Below are 13,525 nucleotides of genomic sequence, written 5' to 3'. Positions count from 1 at the left end.
AATACACTTAATAGTAGTCAGATATGTAGCAATAATGAAGCTAAATAACAGATTGGTTTATGCGTGATTACCCACAACATCATCAATCTCTCTCATTTATCAATGAGCGGGGATACAAAGTGTGCACGTATTTATCAAATACACAAGAGGGTGGCAATTATTCGCTCTGTTGGTCGACTGCGTTGAACATCTCGCCGGCTGTGTAATATCTTTAAATTCCAGCCCATATTAGGAATGCAGCTAAGCTCCAACACCACTTTCAAACAGGGGAGGTGCTGCTCATCTGTTTATGATCTGTGTCAGCAAAATGCGCATGCTTTGTTCCAAATCGTCAAGATAATCCAGTTATACTTTTCCACAGTACACAGCGTGCTTTACTACAATGACTACAAAACAGGGTTGCGAGTTTTCACAATATCCGGGGGGTGAGTCCAAAGATTAGGTCAACTAGTCAGGACAAAAAAATAAATTCAATGGCCCTGAATAGATTTGTACATGTTTTTTACACAGTCATTGATGCTAGCCAAGAAAAGTTAATGAAAGAATTGCATAAAGAGTAAAAAAAAAAAAAAAGAGTATCAAAAGGAATATAACAAATGATTAAAATAGTGGGTAGCTGTTATATCAAGATCCCTCTCCTATCAGCATTTATAATAAATAGCAATAAAACAAACAAGTAGCTAACAATAAACAAATCTAAAAATGCCAACTATACACATATTAAAGCTTTATACAGATGTGCAAGGTTGCTTTGAGGTATTGCACTTGTGTTGTGTGGTGGTGGTGTTTATGTGTGAGAGGTGCTGATGTGCGTGTTCAGTACAGCTGATGGCTTGTGGAAAAAAACTGGAACAGTGTGTTAGTCCTGGTTTGGCTGGACCTGTAGCATCTCCCTGAGGGCAGTGGTCAAACAGGTGGATGTAGGATGGGTGGAGTCTCTGCAGTAGTTAAATGCATATCTTGAAGACCTTAGTGCCATATTATCCTAATAAAGCACTTTGCTCTCAGGCTGCAGGCCTACATGTGGTTCCTGGAGTTTCTAAAAGTAGAACAGGAGGCACAGCTTTCAGCTATGGAAGCTCATTTCCACCACTGAAGAAAAATTTCCATCCGTAGTCAAGATTTCAGGTTATCGCAGTAGTTCGACTTACTCCGTTCTCTGAGAAAATAACTTGATATTTGAAGTAAGTTAGTTGAAATTTGGAATTATGGATGGGGTTCAAAGTATTACGTTTTGGTTCAGTGGTGGAAACAAACTTTCATATTTAGCTATCAGGCCCCTCTCCAGTGGAATCAGCTCCCAGTTCAGATTTAGGAGGCAGACACCCTCTGTACCCTTTAAATGTGGCTAAAACCTTTGTTTTTGATAAAGCTTACAGTTTGGGCTGGATCAGGTTAGGGTGCCATAGGCTTAGTATGCTGTAGCCCTTGCTATGATGCGCTGTCACAGCACTTCGTGACAGTGCAGACTCATTAAATTGTTTGGGTTCTCTCCCCAATACAGTAAGATCTTTAACTTATGGTATAAAGTGACCTAAAAATGTAACTGAATAGAAAACTTTGCAGCACACATTAAAAATATGACAAAATCCATGCAACAGGCTTGTGGCAGTGTGACACCTAATATTAAACATGGCTCTTTTTCATTGGGGTAGTGCAGAAAGCTATGACAGGGAGAGAATTTCACCTTTTTAGAAAACACAATGATTACCACAGCAGGAAATGCTGGTTAAATCTCAAGTTTAACCAATGACATTAATAAGCACATTTAGCTGAACAGTTCTGGGGTTCTTTCATTTAGATCGTGGCTCAAAGAGTTGGCAGTTCGTCTTGTAACCGGCTCGAACCGTCTCGGTCATTGTGTCCTTGGGCAAGACACTTCACGTACCGCCTACTGGTGATGGCCAGAGGGGCCGATGGCGCGATATGGCAGCCTCGCCCCAGGGCAGCTGTGGCTACAACCGTAGCTTGCCTCCACCAGTGTGTGAATGTGAGAGTGAATGAATAGTGGAATTGTACAGCGCTTTGAGGGCCCCAAAAAGCGCTATATTAATACAATCCATTATTATTTATACCAGCCCACTGGGACGCTTAGCAGAAATGAGCCACTGCTATTGTACTCAACTCTTTTCTTCTTCAGAATTACAAAACTTGAATTGATGAATTCACTCGGACCCTGAAACCAAAGCACCAAGTCTGAACCATCACATATTCCATGAAATTAACAATTACATCACAGAAAAATTATAAATTCAAATTTAATTAAAAACAGTGAGAGAAAAAAAAAGAAAACTATTTTTCTTTTTTATTGAGGTCTGTAATACATTACAATGTAATACATCCTCCTCCCAATAATTAGGGAGCGCCATTCTACTTATTCCACCCTTTTAAAAACATTTCCCTCTCCATTCAATTCAAGTTCAATTGTACATTTAAATAAACTTTAAAAATTATTGTTGTATTTATTCCATTATTCAATTTTTTTGCCTCCTTTTGCTTTTTTCATTATAAATCTTCACTTCAATAGAAGGTGTTAGCTTGCAGAAACAACATTACAAAAAGAACAAAAAACAAATCCCTAATGCAACAGCTAAACTGTAAACAGTGTTGCAGGTGAGGAGCCATCGTCAGCTCTGAGGTAAATATCTGCTGCGTCCTGCTGCAGGCCTCTCGTTACCTCTTCTGATTCTGCTGGGCCTGCCTCAGTAAAGTGTCGAAGTCTAGTGCATGATACTTGCCTTTTGCAGGCGTTGGCTCGTACTCTCTACTCGAATCTGAAATGATTATAGAGACGGAATTGCATTAAAAATAAGAAGAGGAAAAAAAAAAAATCAAAGAGTTATGCAGAAACTTTTTTTGCATCTGGAAATTTAAAAGCATGCCTAAGTCAGCATAGTTGCTCTGGCAGAACTGTCTCCTTCCACCGAAACAGAGATCAAACGGCAACTCGTCAGGCTTGCGCAGTTTACTTCCATTCTCAATCGCTGTGAAAGCATCCCTGGTGTTGTAATAAGTCACAAAGCCGTAGTTGTCCCTGTGGCAGATGACCAAAAGTTTAATTCCTCCTCATTTTTAGTTTGAGCAGAGAGGGCAGCAACAGGACTCGCACATAGCTTCAAGGTGTAACTTGCTTTTAAAAGAGCCACCTGGTGGTGATGCCAGGAAGCTCCAGTTATGAACAAGCCTGAATTTGCTTTAGCACTGTAGCTTGGCCTAAGAGGTCATAGACAAGACCAAGAAGGTTCAAAGACAGTGCAACTTTCTCATTTACAAAACCTTCCCAAAAGCTCTATGCTAAGAAAAAGTGGTGATGTTTGCATGTATAATACGAGGAGCTTACTTACCCATGGTCTCTAAAGTGCAGGGTACATTCTTCGATCTCGCCAAAATAGGAGAAGCGCTCTTTTAGTTCTTTTTGGGTCATCGTTCCCCGGATTTTACCAACGTAAACAACGCGGCGCTCCTCCTGGAAGAGAGTCCATCAGTTTTACATCATAACTACTGGAATCATTTCACTTAATTATACCTAGAATAATTAACTTACAATGGCTTTCTCCTTGCGTCTCTTCACCTCTTCCGCATTTGGCTTTGGAGCATGACCATAGCTGGGCCGATATGAGGGACTGAAGAAGAAAAGATGAAGCCTTTACTCGTCATTTCAAGGTTTCTCAAAGTATATGTAGGGCACAAATGAAACAGCTACCAAGTCACAGTACTGTACCTGTACAATTGTCTGCCTTTACTCCACTGATCCCGTCTTTGAGGGGACCGAGATCGTGACCTGGAGCGACTCCAAGAGCCAGAACGAGAAGAAGAATAGGAATACCTTCTCCTTCTGGGAGGAGAGCGGGACACAGAAGGCTGATAGGAGGAACGGGACGAGGAGCTGGAACTGCTCTGGTGACGATACCTAAAAATCAAAAAGAAGGAAAAGGGAAATCATTACACATCAGTGAAGAGGTTTAATGCATCTGAATCAAACACATGTTTTGGGACAAACCTTTTCTTTGTTGGAGAGTGTGATCTAGACCGAGATCTAGAAGAATCGGAGTCTGACTCTGAACAGCTGGACATTGGACTGGGAGAATGATGTGATCTTTTTCTAGACCGACCTCTGGGCCTCTCTTCAGAACTACATCTGGGGCTGGGTGTGCGAGAAGCAGCATGGCGACGGTATGACCTTCCCAACGGACCTCTCCTCGGGCTCCTTTCCTTCAATTCAGTCTCTGGCCGAGTAGGAGAAGCATCTGGAGTCTCCATAACAGAGCTTTCGTCCAACCTATTTGCCTTGGGCTCCAGGGGCTTCACTGGACAAACTTGTGTTTTGGTTAAAACCGCCTGATTTATGGTAGATTGGAGAGATGATGCCAGGGCAGCTGGGGTTGTTTGTGTAGTGGTTTGAGTATGTTGCCTGATGGGTTTAATGGTGATAAAGGACTGCTGTTTAATACTCCAACGCTTGCCTGGCTCTGCAGTGGGAGTGCCTTTGTTGGGAAGGCAATAGTCATGATCCATGCACGCCAAATCGGGGGCTACAGTGGCAGCAGCGAGCGTGGGTTTGCTACGTGGCCTGACTGAGGGCAGAGGCCGAGCTTCTATCTGGATAACTTTGGAGGGGCTCGACTTGGAGGCTTCGGAGGCTTTGCTCTTCCCAAGCAGTGCCACAGCTGCCAGGGGTTTCCACATTTGATGAGGAGGAGTGGCTGGAGGTGTCAGAGCTGAAGCAGAGGGAAATATCATGAGTACTTCAGACTTCTGTATACACTGACATAAATGAAGCATTTGAGCAGACAAAACATCTCTAAATTAATCAAGTCAAAATGCTCATTTACCTGCAGTGCTTGAGATGTCACTAGCTTTTACACGTTCCACAACAGACTTCTCTGGAACCAGTTCGACACTGCTGAGCAAGCACAGGCGTATGTTAGTATATCAGCGGTAAACAGCGTAGGTCAAACCTCGGTGGTCTTCAGCCCAACCCGAGATGGCCCTTAGTGCTGCCAGGCACTGGCAGGATTTGCGGTAGGTCTTGGCATGAGGTGGGCTTGGACCACCTCCTCACATACACAATCTGTCACACAAATCAAACTGTTTTCACTCTCACAGACAGTTACTCACTCACACAGAGCAGCGTCAGGGCTGTAGGGTAACTCACCTCGAGTTTCCTACAGCTGCTGCTCTACCAGAGACCTCCGACACACATTGCTCCTCTTTGGCTGAAGGGGGAAGGAATAGAAAAGTTAGTGCATCGGTGCACAAAGTGAGGTTAAAAACTCTCAGTGGAAATGTTTTTAGTACAGGGCTTATTTTCCATAGGACTGAAAATAGTCAGCAGCTACATAAAGCGCATTTAAAAAAAACAAAACAAAACAAAAACAAACCCAAACACTTGACATAAGTCAGGCCTTGTACATCCACCCAAACAAAGACAGAAGGGCTCGAGTTAAATGGATTTGCAGACGGGGCAGAATTCCAGTAGCTGAGCAGACAAGTGCACAGAGCAGCTTCTCTGGCCCCTGCAGCATCCATCTCTCTTAAAGGGGAATGTTACAGTTAAAAACAGAGATGCCCCACTATCTTTGAATTTAAACAAACGGCTTGATTAGAAACACAAGCTTGGAATTCACCCATTTACCATAGTAACAGACCAACTACAAGGCGGTTCTTGTATGTGATTTGCAAACTAAAGGAAAGTTCATGCATGAACCCCTGTTAAGCACACATCTCCTGAAGTCAATCACAACTCCTACCCACTAATCCACTACTGCTAACCAAAGATGGGGCTGCAAGCTTGCATACTACATTGCACCATTACAAAACCAGGAAAACTGATCCTCTGACCACATTTAGCTTGGTACTTCACTATGTGACACACAGAGCTACTGGCCTAAACACCCATCTAATTATAATTCAAGGAAGTAAAATAAATCCGAGTGTGCAAAACGTTCAAACGAAACCTCTGAGATGGAGTGGATACAGAGAAAACTGAAGCATTATTAATTACCTTGGGTTTCCTCAAACTGCTCCAGTAAACTGGTCAGATCAGCAGCTTCAATACCTGTAAATAAAGGTCATTATGTGATTATAACAGAATGATGCTCATTTAAAGGCAAACTGCAGAGCTTTTTATTTTCTCTCATAGATATACTGCCAGCAATAGTGGATGCTCAAACAGTTTAATAACGTCAACATGTGTAAGTAAACCCAAATGATCAGGCTTCAGACACTTTGTTCTACTCGTGGCTCTGAATGAATTCACTGATAGTGGACATCATTAATATGGCCATCTCCACCTGGGGTGTGAGCACAGAAGCTCCACCCACCTGCTGTTCAAAGCTGTTGTTTACAAGAAGCAGCCAATCAGAAGAAAGCTGGCTTAAAGGGAGAGTGACCTTGACGATTCAGGAGTTAAAACTGCTCATTTTAAAAATCAGAGTGTGAAAGATTGAACTGAAGCCTACTTTAAGCATTATTTAGAGCTGTAGTTAAGCAGAGGCCAAAAACATGGCACTTTAAATGGGCAAAAAAGCCCCCCTTAAACTATTACATGTACTATAATGCAGTACACAAAAGCTCTTTTCACAGTAACACTCAAACTGAGCAGAACTACAGCGGTACAGAGAATAGACTGGACACAGGACAAAGGCTCAGCTGAAAACGTGACAGCCAGGAAACAGATTATTGTACGTAACAGTCCTGAAGAGCACAAATGGGTTGATTTTTAAAGTGACACTGTGCATTTTCCTGCTTTCTAACAGTAGACAATTTATAATTTCTAATATTGGATTAGTGACAGGCTGCACATCAGCCTGTCACTGGAGCAGATTAAGCACAGTGAGTTCAAGTCAGCAAAGCTGTGGCACTGACAACAGTTTATAGCATATCAGTGAATTACTCTTGTCAAAGAAAGATAATACTTAAAAACAAAAAAGGAAAGAAGAGAAGGTATGAGAATGTTTCTACTCCTAAAAACAAACTAAAGCTTTTAAAACACAAGTTTAACTTTAAGCTCACCTATTTCACTTGTGAATGCTTCAATCAGCTCCTGTGTGGAACTCTTTGCTCTTTGGGCTTCCACTGGTGTTGTGGGTGTTTCTTTAGTTTCAGCAACAACTGGTTTTGTTTTTAGACTCTGGGAGTTCGAGAGACTAGCAGCTGGAGTGGAACACAGCTGGGTACCATCAGCTGTGGATTTGGAGGACTTGCTATCAGACGCAATGGTGATATTTAAGGAAGTGAGAGCAGTGACCTCAGGCACTTTCTGGGAAACCACAGTGGTCTTCTGGGGGACACTGGGAAGAGATCCAGTAGCAGCAGTGGGTTTTATTTCATCTGTAGTGGTTTTAAGAGTGGTCTTGGTGAGCTCTTCACACTTAGATACAGGCTGAGAGATGGGGACTCCATCTACTCCATCCATCCCTCCTGAAAGAGCAGGAGAACATTTCCCATCTACTGAAGATGCGAGCTGAGTGTTAGGAGCCCCAAAGTTTTTAGGCACATTAGGTGCTGCAAGCTGAGTAGTGATGTTTTGGGGCATGGCTGAATCTTTAACTACATTAGGGACCAGAACAGGATTTTTCTGAGGCAGACTGGGCGGTTCGGGTGTTAGTTGGGGTTTAGGAATTGAAGTAGCAGGTGAAACCTTGCTGGAAGGGGCAACCATGTAGGCAGGTGGAGCCAGCAGTGCCTCGGGGGTCGGTGGTGCACATGGTCCTCTTGGTTGCCACGCAGGTTTGACCTCCTCCACCTCCTTTTTTGCCGGCTGGGTGATGGGACGTCGAGGATCCTTGGGGCTTGGGTCAGGCAGGCAGGGAATAGGGGGAAGCTCTTTGGGAAGCTCTGGGAGGCTAGGCCACTTGGTGCTATTGTTGCGTTGCTTTTCCACTGGAGCAGGCCTTTTCTGTTGTCTAAGCCGTCTATACTCCTCTAAACTAAGTGCTTTGGGTTTGGGCTCTGGGACTGCCGGAGCCACGGGAGGGACAGCCTCACTAGCACTCAGCATCACCTCGCGAGTCACAGAGATGGGAGCAGCTGTCGGGATCTCTGAAGACACCGGAGAGAGGGAAACAGGGGGAGCTGCTAATACATTCACGAGCTCAGTGGGGGCTTGGACTGGCTGTTGTGAAGCTTCACTGGGATCCTGAGAACTCATTGTTGTGGGTGTATACCTGTCTTCACTCTTCCCAGGTTTAGCACTTAACAGCACTGTGTCCTGTCTAGAGGACAGAGATTTAACTTTAGTTTGTTGCACAGTCACTTCACTGATTACTGCTGTAGTGGAGGTCTGAGGTTGAGTTTCAGTTTGGCATAGCTCTTTTTCTTTAGGTTTTACCAGCGATGGAACTTGGGTTGAGGCAGCAGGAACTTTTGGGAGTTTTTGTTTCTTTTCTTCTTTGACAGATTTTCTTTTGGGCTCTTTGGGCAGTTCCTGTGCTGCATTTCTTATGGTGCCACTCCGAAGGACTCTTCCTTCCACAAGATAAGGATGAGACTGTTGCTTGCATTTCTTTTTCTTTTTCCTCCTGGATGGACTTTTCTCTTTAATTTCTTCCATTTGGCTCTTAACGGTTTTCTCATCTTTTACATCTAAACACACTCCTGTTATTTCTGGGGATGTGATTTTCATGGGTGCCTCGTTGACCGTTACATCGTCTTCGTCATCAACAACTATATGCTCTGAACTGTCTTCTGCTTCATCTGAAACTTTCTGCTCTTTTTCTGAAAGCTGCTCTTTAACTGGTAGATTTATGTCTGTCATGGCCAGGATGGGTTCTCCATTTTCCCCCCGGTCCACAACCTCAAGCACTATGCCTCCTTCCGGCATAATCTGTTCCCCTGCCTCATTCTCCACACATACCGACAAGCAGTAGGGTTGGATATGCCTAACCAGGTCGCCCAGGCTAATCGAGACACCGTCTTCATTTGTCTGTTCCAAGGTAAGAGGATGTAGGAAGGACAGAGCCTCCCAGTCTAACAGGTCAGCGTCAGGACATGAGTCAAGCCCAACTGGGCTCAGCGTGAGGGAGCTGTCTTCCTCTTCCTCCCCATCACTCCTCTGCATAGAGTTTTTCTGTATCCTAGGGAGGCTCTGAGTATAAATGGGAACATAACTATCTGGTTAAAATCTGCCTACAGTACAAGATTATTTACATTACTATAAATAGGAAGACGCTACCTTTCCAGTTGATAAAGGCCTAGATGGTGCGTCTTTCTCTGTAGGGGAACGTGATAAACCCAGTAATTTCCTGAGCTAGAGAGTGAACAAGAAAAAAAATACTGATGTTAACTTTAACAAACTAGCAAACAGGTATGTTCAGAATAACAGAGATTAGCAGAGCGTTCCACTCTGTCCTGTGCTCAAAGATCAGATTGGGGAATGTTGAGAGCAGAGATAATTTCAGACACATGTACAACTGCTGGGCACTAACCGGAGACTGTTCCCTGCCCCTTTGACCTGACAGCAGGTCTGAGTCAGGCAGTATGTCAAACGGAGACAGGTTCTCATCTTCTACATTGTCAAGAATCTCCGTCAAGGCTGTTAGCAGCGTGGCTTCGTTGTCATCATCTAGGACTTTGGACTATATAAAGGATCAAAACAAACAATTAGGTCAGAGTCTGGGACATTAGGTAGTGTAATATACAGAGCTTACAATACTGTATAACTCCTTGAAGTTGATGAAAACGTAATACTACACAATGTGAAGTTAGTCTTGCCTCTATTGTCGGTGTGTCCTCAAAGAAGGACAGATTTAAGCAGCTTTGAAGGGCCTCCAGAGTTTCTCCGGAGCTCAGCTCATCAGTCTAAAGAGGGGGAGAGCAAACAAATGTCAAATCTGAAATAAGCAGTCAAATCAATAACTAACTGTTGCTTTAAAAAGAAAGAAAGAAACAAACCCATAAATGCACAAGTGAAAAAAAGAACTTCCACATTCCTCCAAACCTTTCAAGGCGAGGCACCATTGCAGTGTCACTAATGGACCACTGGGCTGCCTCACCATCACGAGTGGACTTGTGTCATTTCAAAAAACCACATAAAGAACAGTGTGCACAAAAGGTAAACAGAGAAACAGGTCAACAAATCTCATTCATTCATTTTCATGGCCGTGGCTCAAGTGAGGCATTTATAAACAAGAGCCTGAAAAGGAAACCTCAGCGGGCAAAGGAGGGCACATGTTTTTAATTCCAACTTGCAGGAGGAGGAAAAACAAAATAGCAGAGGCTATTCTGTACATAAACACAACTGGATCTGCTTTACAATTAATATAAATGTATGTATCCATCCATCCATGGATGGATGGATGGATGAATTAAAAAAAAAAAAGAAAAGAAAAAATCCTGAATCATTACTTAAATTATGCACATACTAGTAGCATGTTCTGTGAATACCAAGACCAGTTTGACCAGTGTAAAACGTATTAGCATGCGCTTTGATATAATGTTGGCTGACTTGGCGTAAAACTAATCTTCGGGTAATCTTCCAGAACCATAAACATGGCAATAACTTCTACAAACGGGCCCTCCTATCACTGGAAACATAACCGACAAAATTAACTTAATGTCGCCATGCAGTGGTCTAACAGAGCCCCACGTGTTTCTATCTACACATGCACACAGCGTGCAGACATGTTTGATCTTCGCCTCACCCCGTCCAACGACAGGCCACCCAAACCCACGTGTTGCACTACAACAAACCAGAAGCAGGGCCTTCAGCTCTTCTTCCACTGCTGGCTTAAATTCATGCGACTAAAAAGCAAAAATCTTCACTTTAATGCACAAATTAACACGTCAACGTGTTAACAAAACCACAGTTCGCGGACTCCGAGGGAACGGCTTGTGAGCTTTAATTTGACTGTCTCTCGTGCGCATGTGTGGGGGAATCCAACATGTGATCCCCCACTGAACCACATGTGTACACAGAGTTAAGTTTGAATGAAAACTTGCATATAACAGCAGTGCCAGTGTGAGTATGAGTACGTACAATGTTAGATATAAAACAGCATCATCATCATCATCCCTGAGCTGTTGACACTTTACTGCAGAATGATAGGGCAAAGCATGTAAACTACACAGCTAAATTAATAAAGCATCAGATCAACTGTCGAGCAAATAACTCTGTTTACAAAACACTTATTTCAGTGGTTATTATATACACACTATATTGTATTAAGTTGAAGGACTGTAAAATAATCGGGCAGGGTTAATGCGATTTTTATTGCCACGTGTGTATCTGTGGATGAAGAGCAAGACTATCGGGTAAAAAGTGCAGCAAATGAGATTAAAAGCGTAATATTGATATCATCTACACAACTGGAGGCAATATCAGGCCAACTACTGATAACACTGCACAACTGTCACGATGATATTTAACCGCTTGTTGGCTTTATGTCAGAGAAAACCTGCCTCGTTCACTTAGCCAGCCGGCCAGCCAAGCTACACTGACTCACCAGCTAGCGTTACCAAACGTCCATGAATACAAGAAAATTTAACCAGCGAGCATTATTTATCAAAACATGAGACCACGGAGTCATAAAGCTGCAACAATCACTAAATAAGATGCGCCTTTTCAGTGAGTTATAGTTGTTATGCTACAGTTGCATCCACGTGTCACTTTCTCGTGCACAGTACATCCCGTACAGATGAGCACTCTGCCCCCCAAAAGTCACCCAAACACTACTAACAGTGGACCCAGATGCTAGGAAATAAAGAATAAAACATTTTCGTTACCTCGTCTAGTGTATCCAAAGGGAAAAAGTCCATATTGCACGCTGTTAAAGTCTCCTCGCCTGTTCCCCACCGCGCCGCCATCTTGGAGGTCTACTCCCTGCCCAGACTCGTTTCAGAATGAAAAGTAATGAATCAGAGGTGCACGCAGACCGGCTGGAGACACGTGGTGCAGCATTCCCGGCAAAATGACGCAGAGGGGGTCAGGGGTTGAGCGGCCACGTTTCTTTGTAGTTCCTGTAGTTCCAAACTAGCTCGCTACCCACGTTTTCAGCCTCATGAATGAATAGTCAATAGTCAGTTGCTGATGTAGTCCAAAGTGCTACAATGTCTCTCAAGAGAGATTTGGTACTTATGCGTCAAAGACAACGACGAAATAACAATGCCAAACTGTTTTTCTTTTTTCAGGCAGGTTTTAATCGGCCTTGTTTTTGCCAGTGAAGAATATCAGGTTATTATCAGGTTATTATCTCAAAATTTCAGCTTACTTACTGTGTATTTTTACATTTTTTGAAATATTTAATTGAAATTTTGAGATACTAACCTAAAATGCTGACTTACTGATGCACTGTTGATTCTCTATGTGCAGTTTTTAATTACAGCCTAAACAATATGAGTTTTGAGACCGATACCAATGCCAATATCTAGTATAATTTAAATATCATATATTGGCCTATATTTTTTTCTTTCTGACAGAAGAAACATAAACAGATTTCCCTAAACATTTGTTATGTATGGTTATTTACAAGCCTGTACTAAGATGTGGTGGTAATGTATTTGTGAATTACTTTGGATGACCTGGTTGTTGTTTGTGCCCTCTGGTGGACACACTGTGAAACAACATTGATAATATAGTTGAAGGGCAATTTTCCTGTCTCTCCTTTACTTTTAAAATTTTGATTTATAGGCCAAAGACGGTGGTAGATTGGCAGAAAACTATTATTGGCCAATATATCAGTCGTGCTCTAGAATTTATGTTCCAATGGCCATAAGAATGAAGTTAATACAGATTATCCTTCAAAATAACTGCCCAAAATGACTAACCCAATCTGGGTTGGTCATATTGAGTAGCGGAAAACATTGCAGTTCAACCTGGCCTTTTGTTGAAATAATAGCTTATTATTCTTTCATTGCCTGTTTTTAATGATCTTTTTTGCTATGTTTTTTTTAAAATCAGGTTTTTAACATGGTTTACATTGCTATTAACCATGTTTTCATATTCTATTTTATTTTATTGTGACTATTCCTAGTTCTGACTTTGCTTGTCTGTCGTGTTTACACAGTATGGAGCATTAGAAAAATGAGAAACACCTGATTGAGAAATGACCCGAGGAGGAAGACAGAGGCATTGACCTAACCTGCAAATTCCTAAGATCTCGATTCAACTGAGCAACGACGGGATGCACCAGGACAAGCTTGATTAAGCGAGGCCCCATCCTTCACCCCACGTGTCCCAAACTATTTGTGTGATGTCTTTTAGCGTGCTGTTGGTAAGAATGCTTTCTCAAAGTAACCACATTAGTTTTGGACTGAACAGGTCAGCCACAATAAGGACGCCTCTCAAAATGGAAGACTTAAACATTTTACCAATGAGAGTTTGAAGATGTAGCAGTTTTATTTATCACAGAAGAGAATGCATCTGAAATACAGACAAACAGAGTAGCAAACCACAATGGAAGACCACAGAGTGTGCACATGTGTGCTTGTGGTTGGGCTCACCTTTAATCCATTTCTACCTTTGAGACACAGGGAATTGCCTATGGCTTTTCCTTGCCAATACAATAGGAATCCTAATGAGAAACAC

The 13,525-nt window shown here is 42.6% G+C and overlaps 1 protein-coding gene and 1 non-coding gene across 3 annotated transcripts; both read right to left on the bottom strand.

The window, feature by feature from the left end:
• Positions 1 to 2,287: 2,287 nt before the first annotated feature.
• Positions 2,288 to 11,885, bottom strand: pprc1 (PPARG related coactivator 1). Of its 2 annotated transcripts, none has more exons than XM_004555844.3 (14): positions 11,725 to 11,885; positions 9,715 to 9,801; positions 9,429 to 9,578; positions 9,176 to 9,250; positions 7,015 to 9,088; positions 6,005 to 6,058; positions 5,156 to 5,216; positions 4,833 to 4,903; positions 4,001 to 4,718; positions 3,722 to 3,910; positions 3,545 to 3,623; positions 3,345 to 3,466; positions 2,883 to 3,034; positions 2,288 to 2,774 (listed from the first exon to the last, which is right to left on the bottom strand). In XM_004555844.3, the coding sequence occupies exons 1-14, from the start codon at positions 11,803 to 11,805 to the stop codon at positions 2,674 to 2,676; spliced, it is 4,014 nt and encodes a 1,337-aa protein (XP_004555901.2). In that variant the 5' UTR covers positions 11,806 to 11,885; the 3' UTR covers positions 2,288 to 2,673. The 2 variants fall into 2 exon arrangements, with proteins under 2 accessions (XP_004555901.2, XP_004555902.2); XM_004555845.3 differs by having other exon boundaries at positions 4,833 to 4,900.
• LOC111500711 (small nucleolar RNA SNORA50) lies at positions 3,119 to 3,258 on the bottom strand. The gene has a single exon (XR_002721223.1). It is a non-coding gene; the product is annotated as a small nucleolar RNA SNORA50 (small nucleolar RNA).
• Positions 11,886 to 13,525: the final 1,640 nt, after the last annotated feature.

Source organism: Maylandia zebra, linkage group LG13 (genome assembly GCF_041146795.1).
Source record: "Maylandia zebra isolate NMK-2024a linkage group LG13, Mzebra_GT3a, whole genome shotgun sequence".
NCBI classification, from domain to species: domain Eukaryota; kingdom Metazoa; phylum Chordata; class Actinopteri; order Cichliformes; family Cichlidae; genus Maylandia; species Maylandia zebra.
The sequence above is the reverse complement of the archived record's forward strand: the minus strand, read 5'-3'. Positions and strand labels throughout refer to the sequence as shown.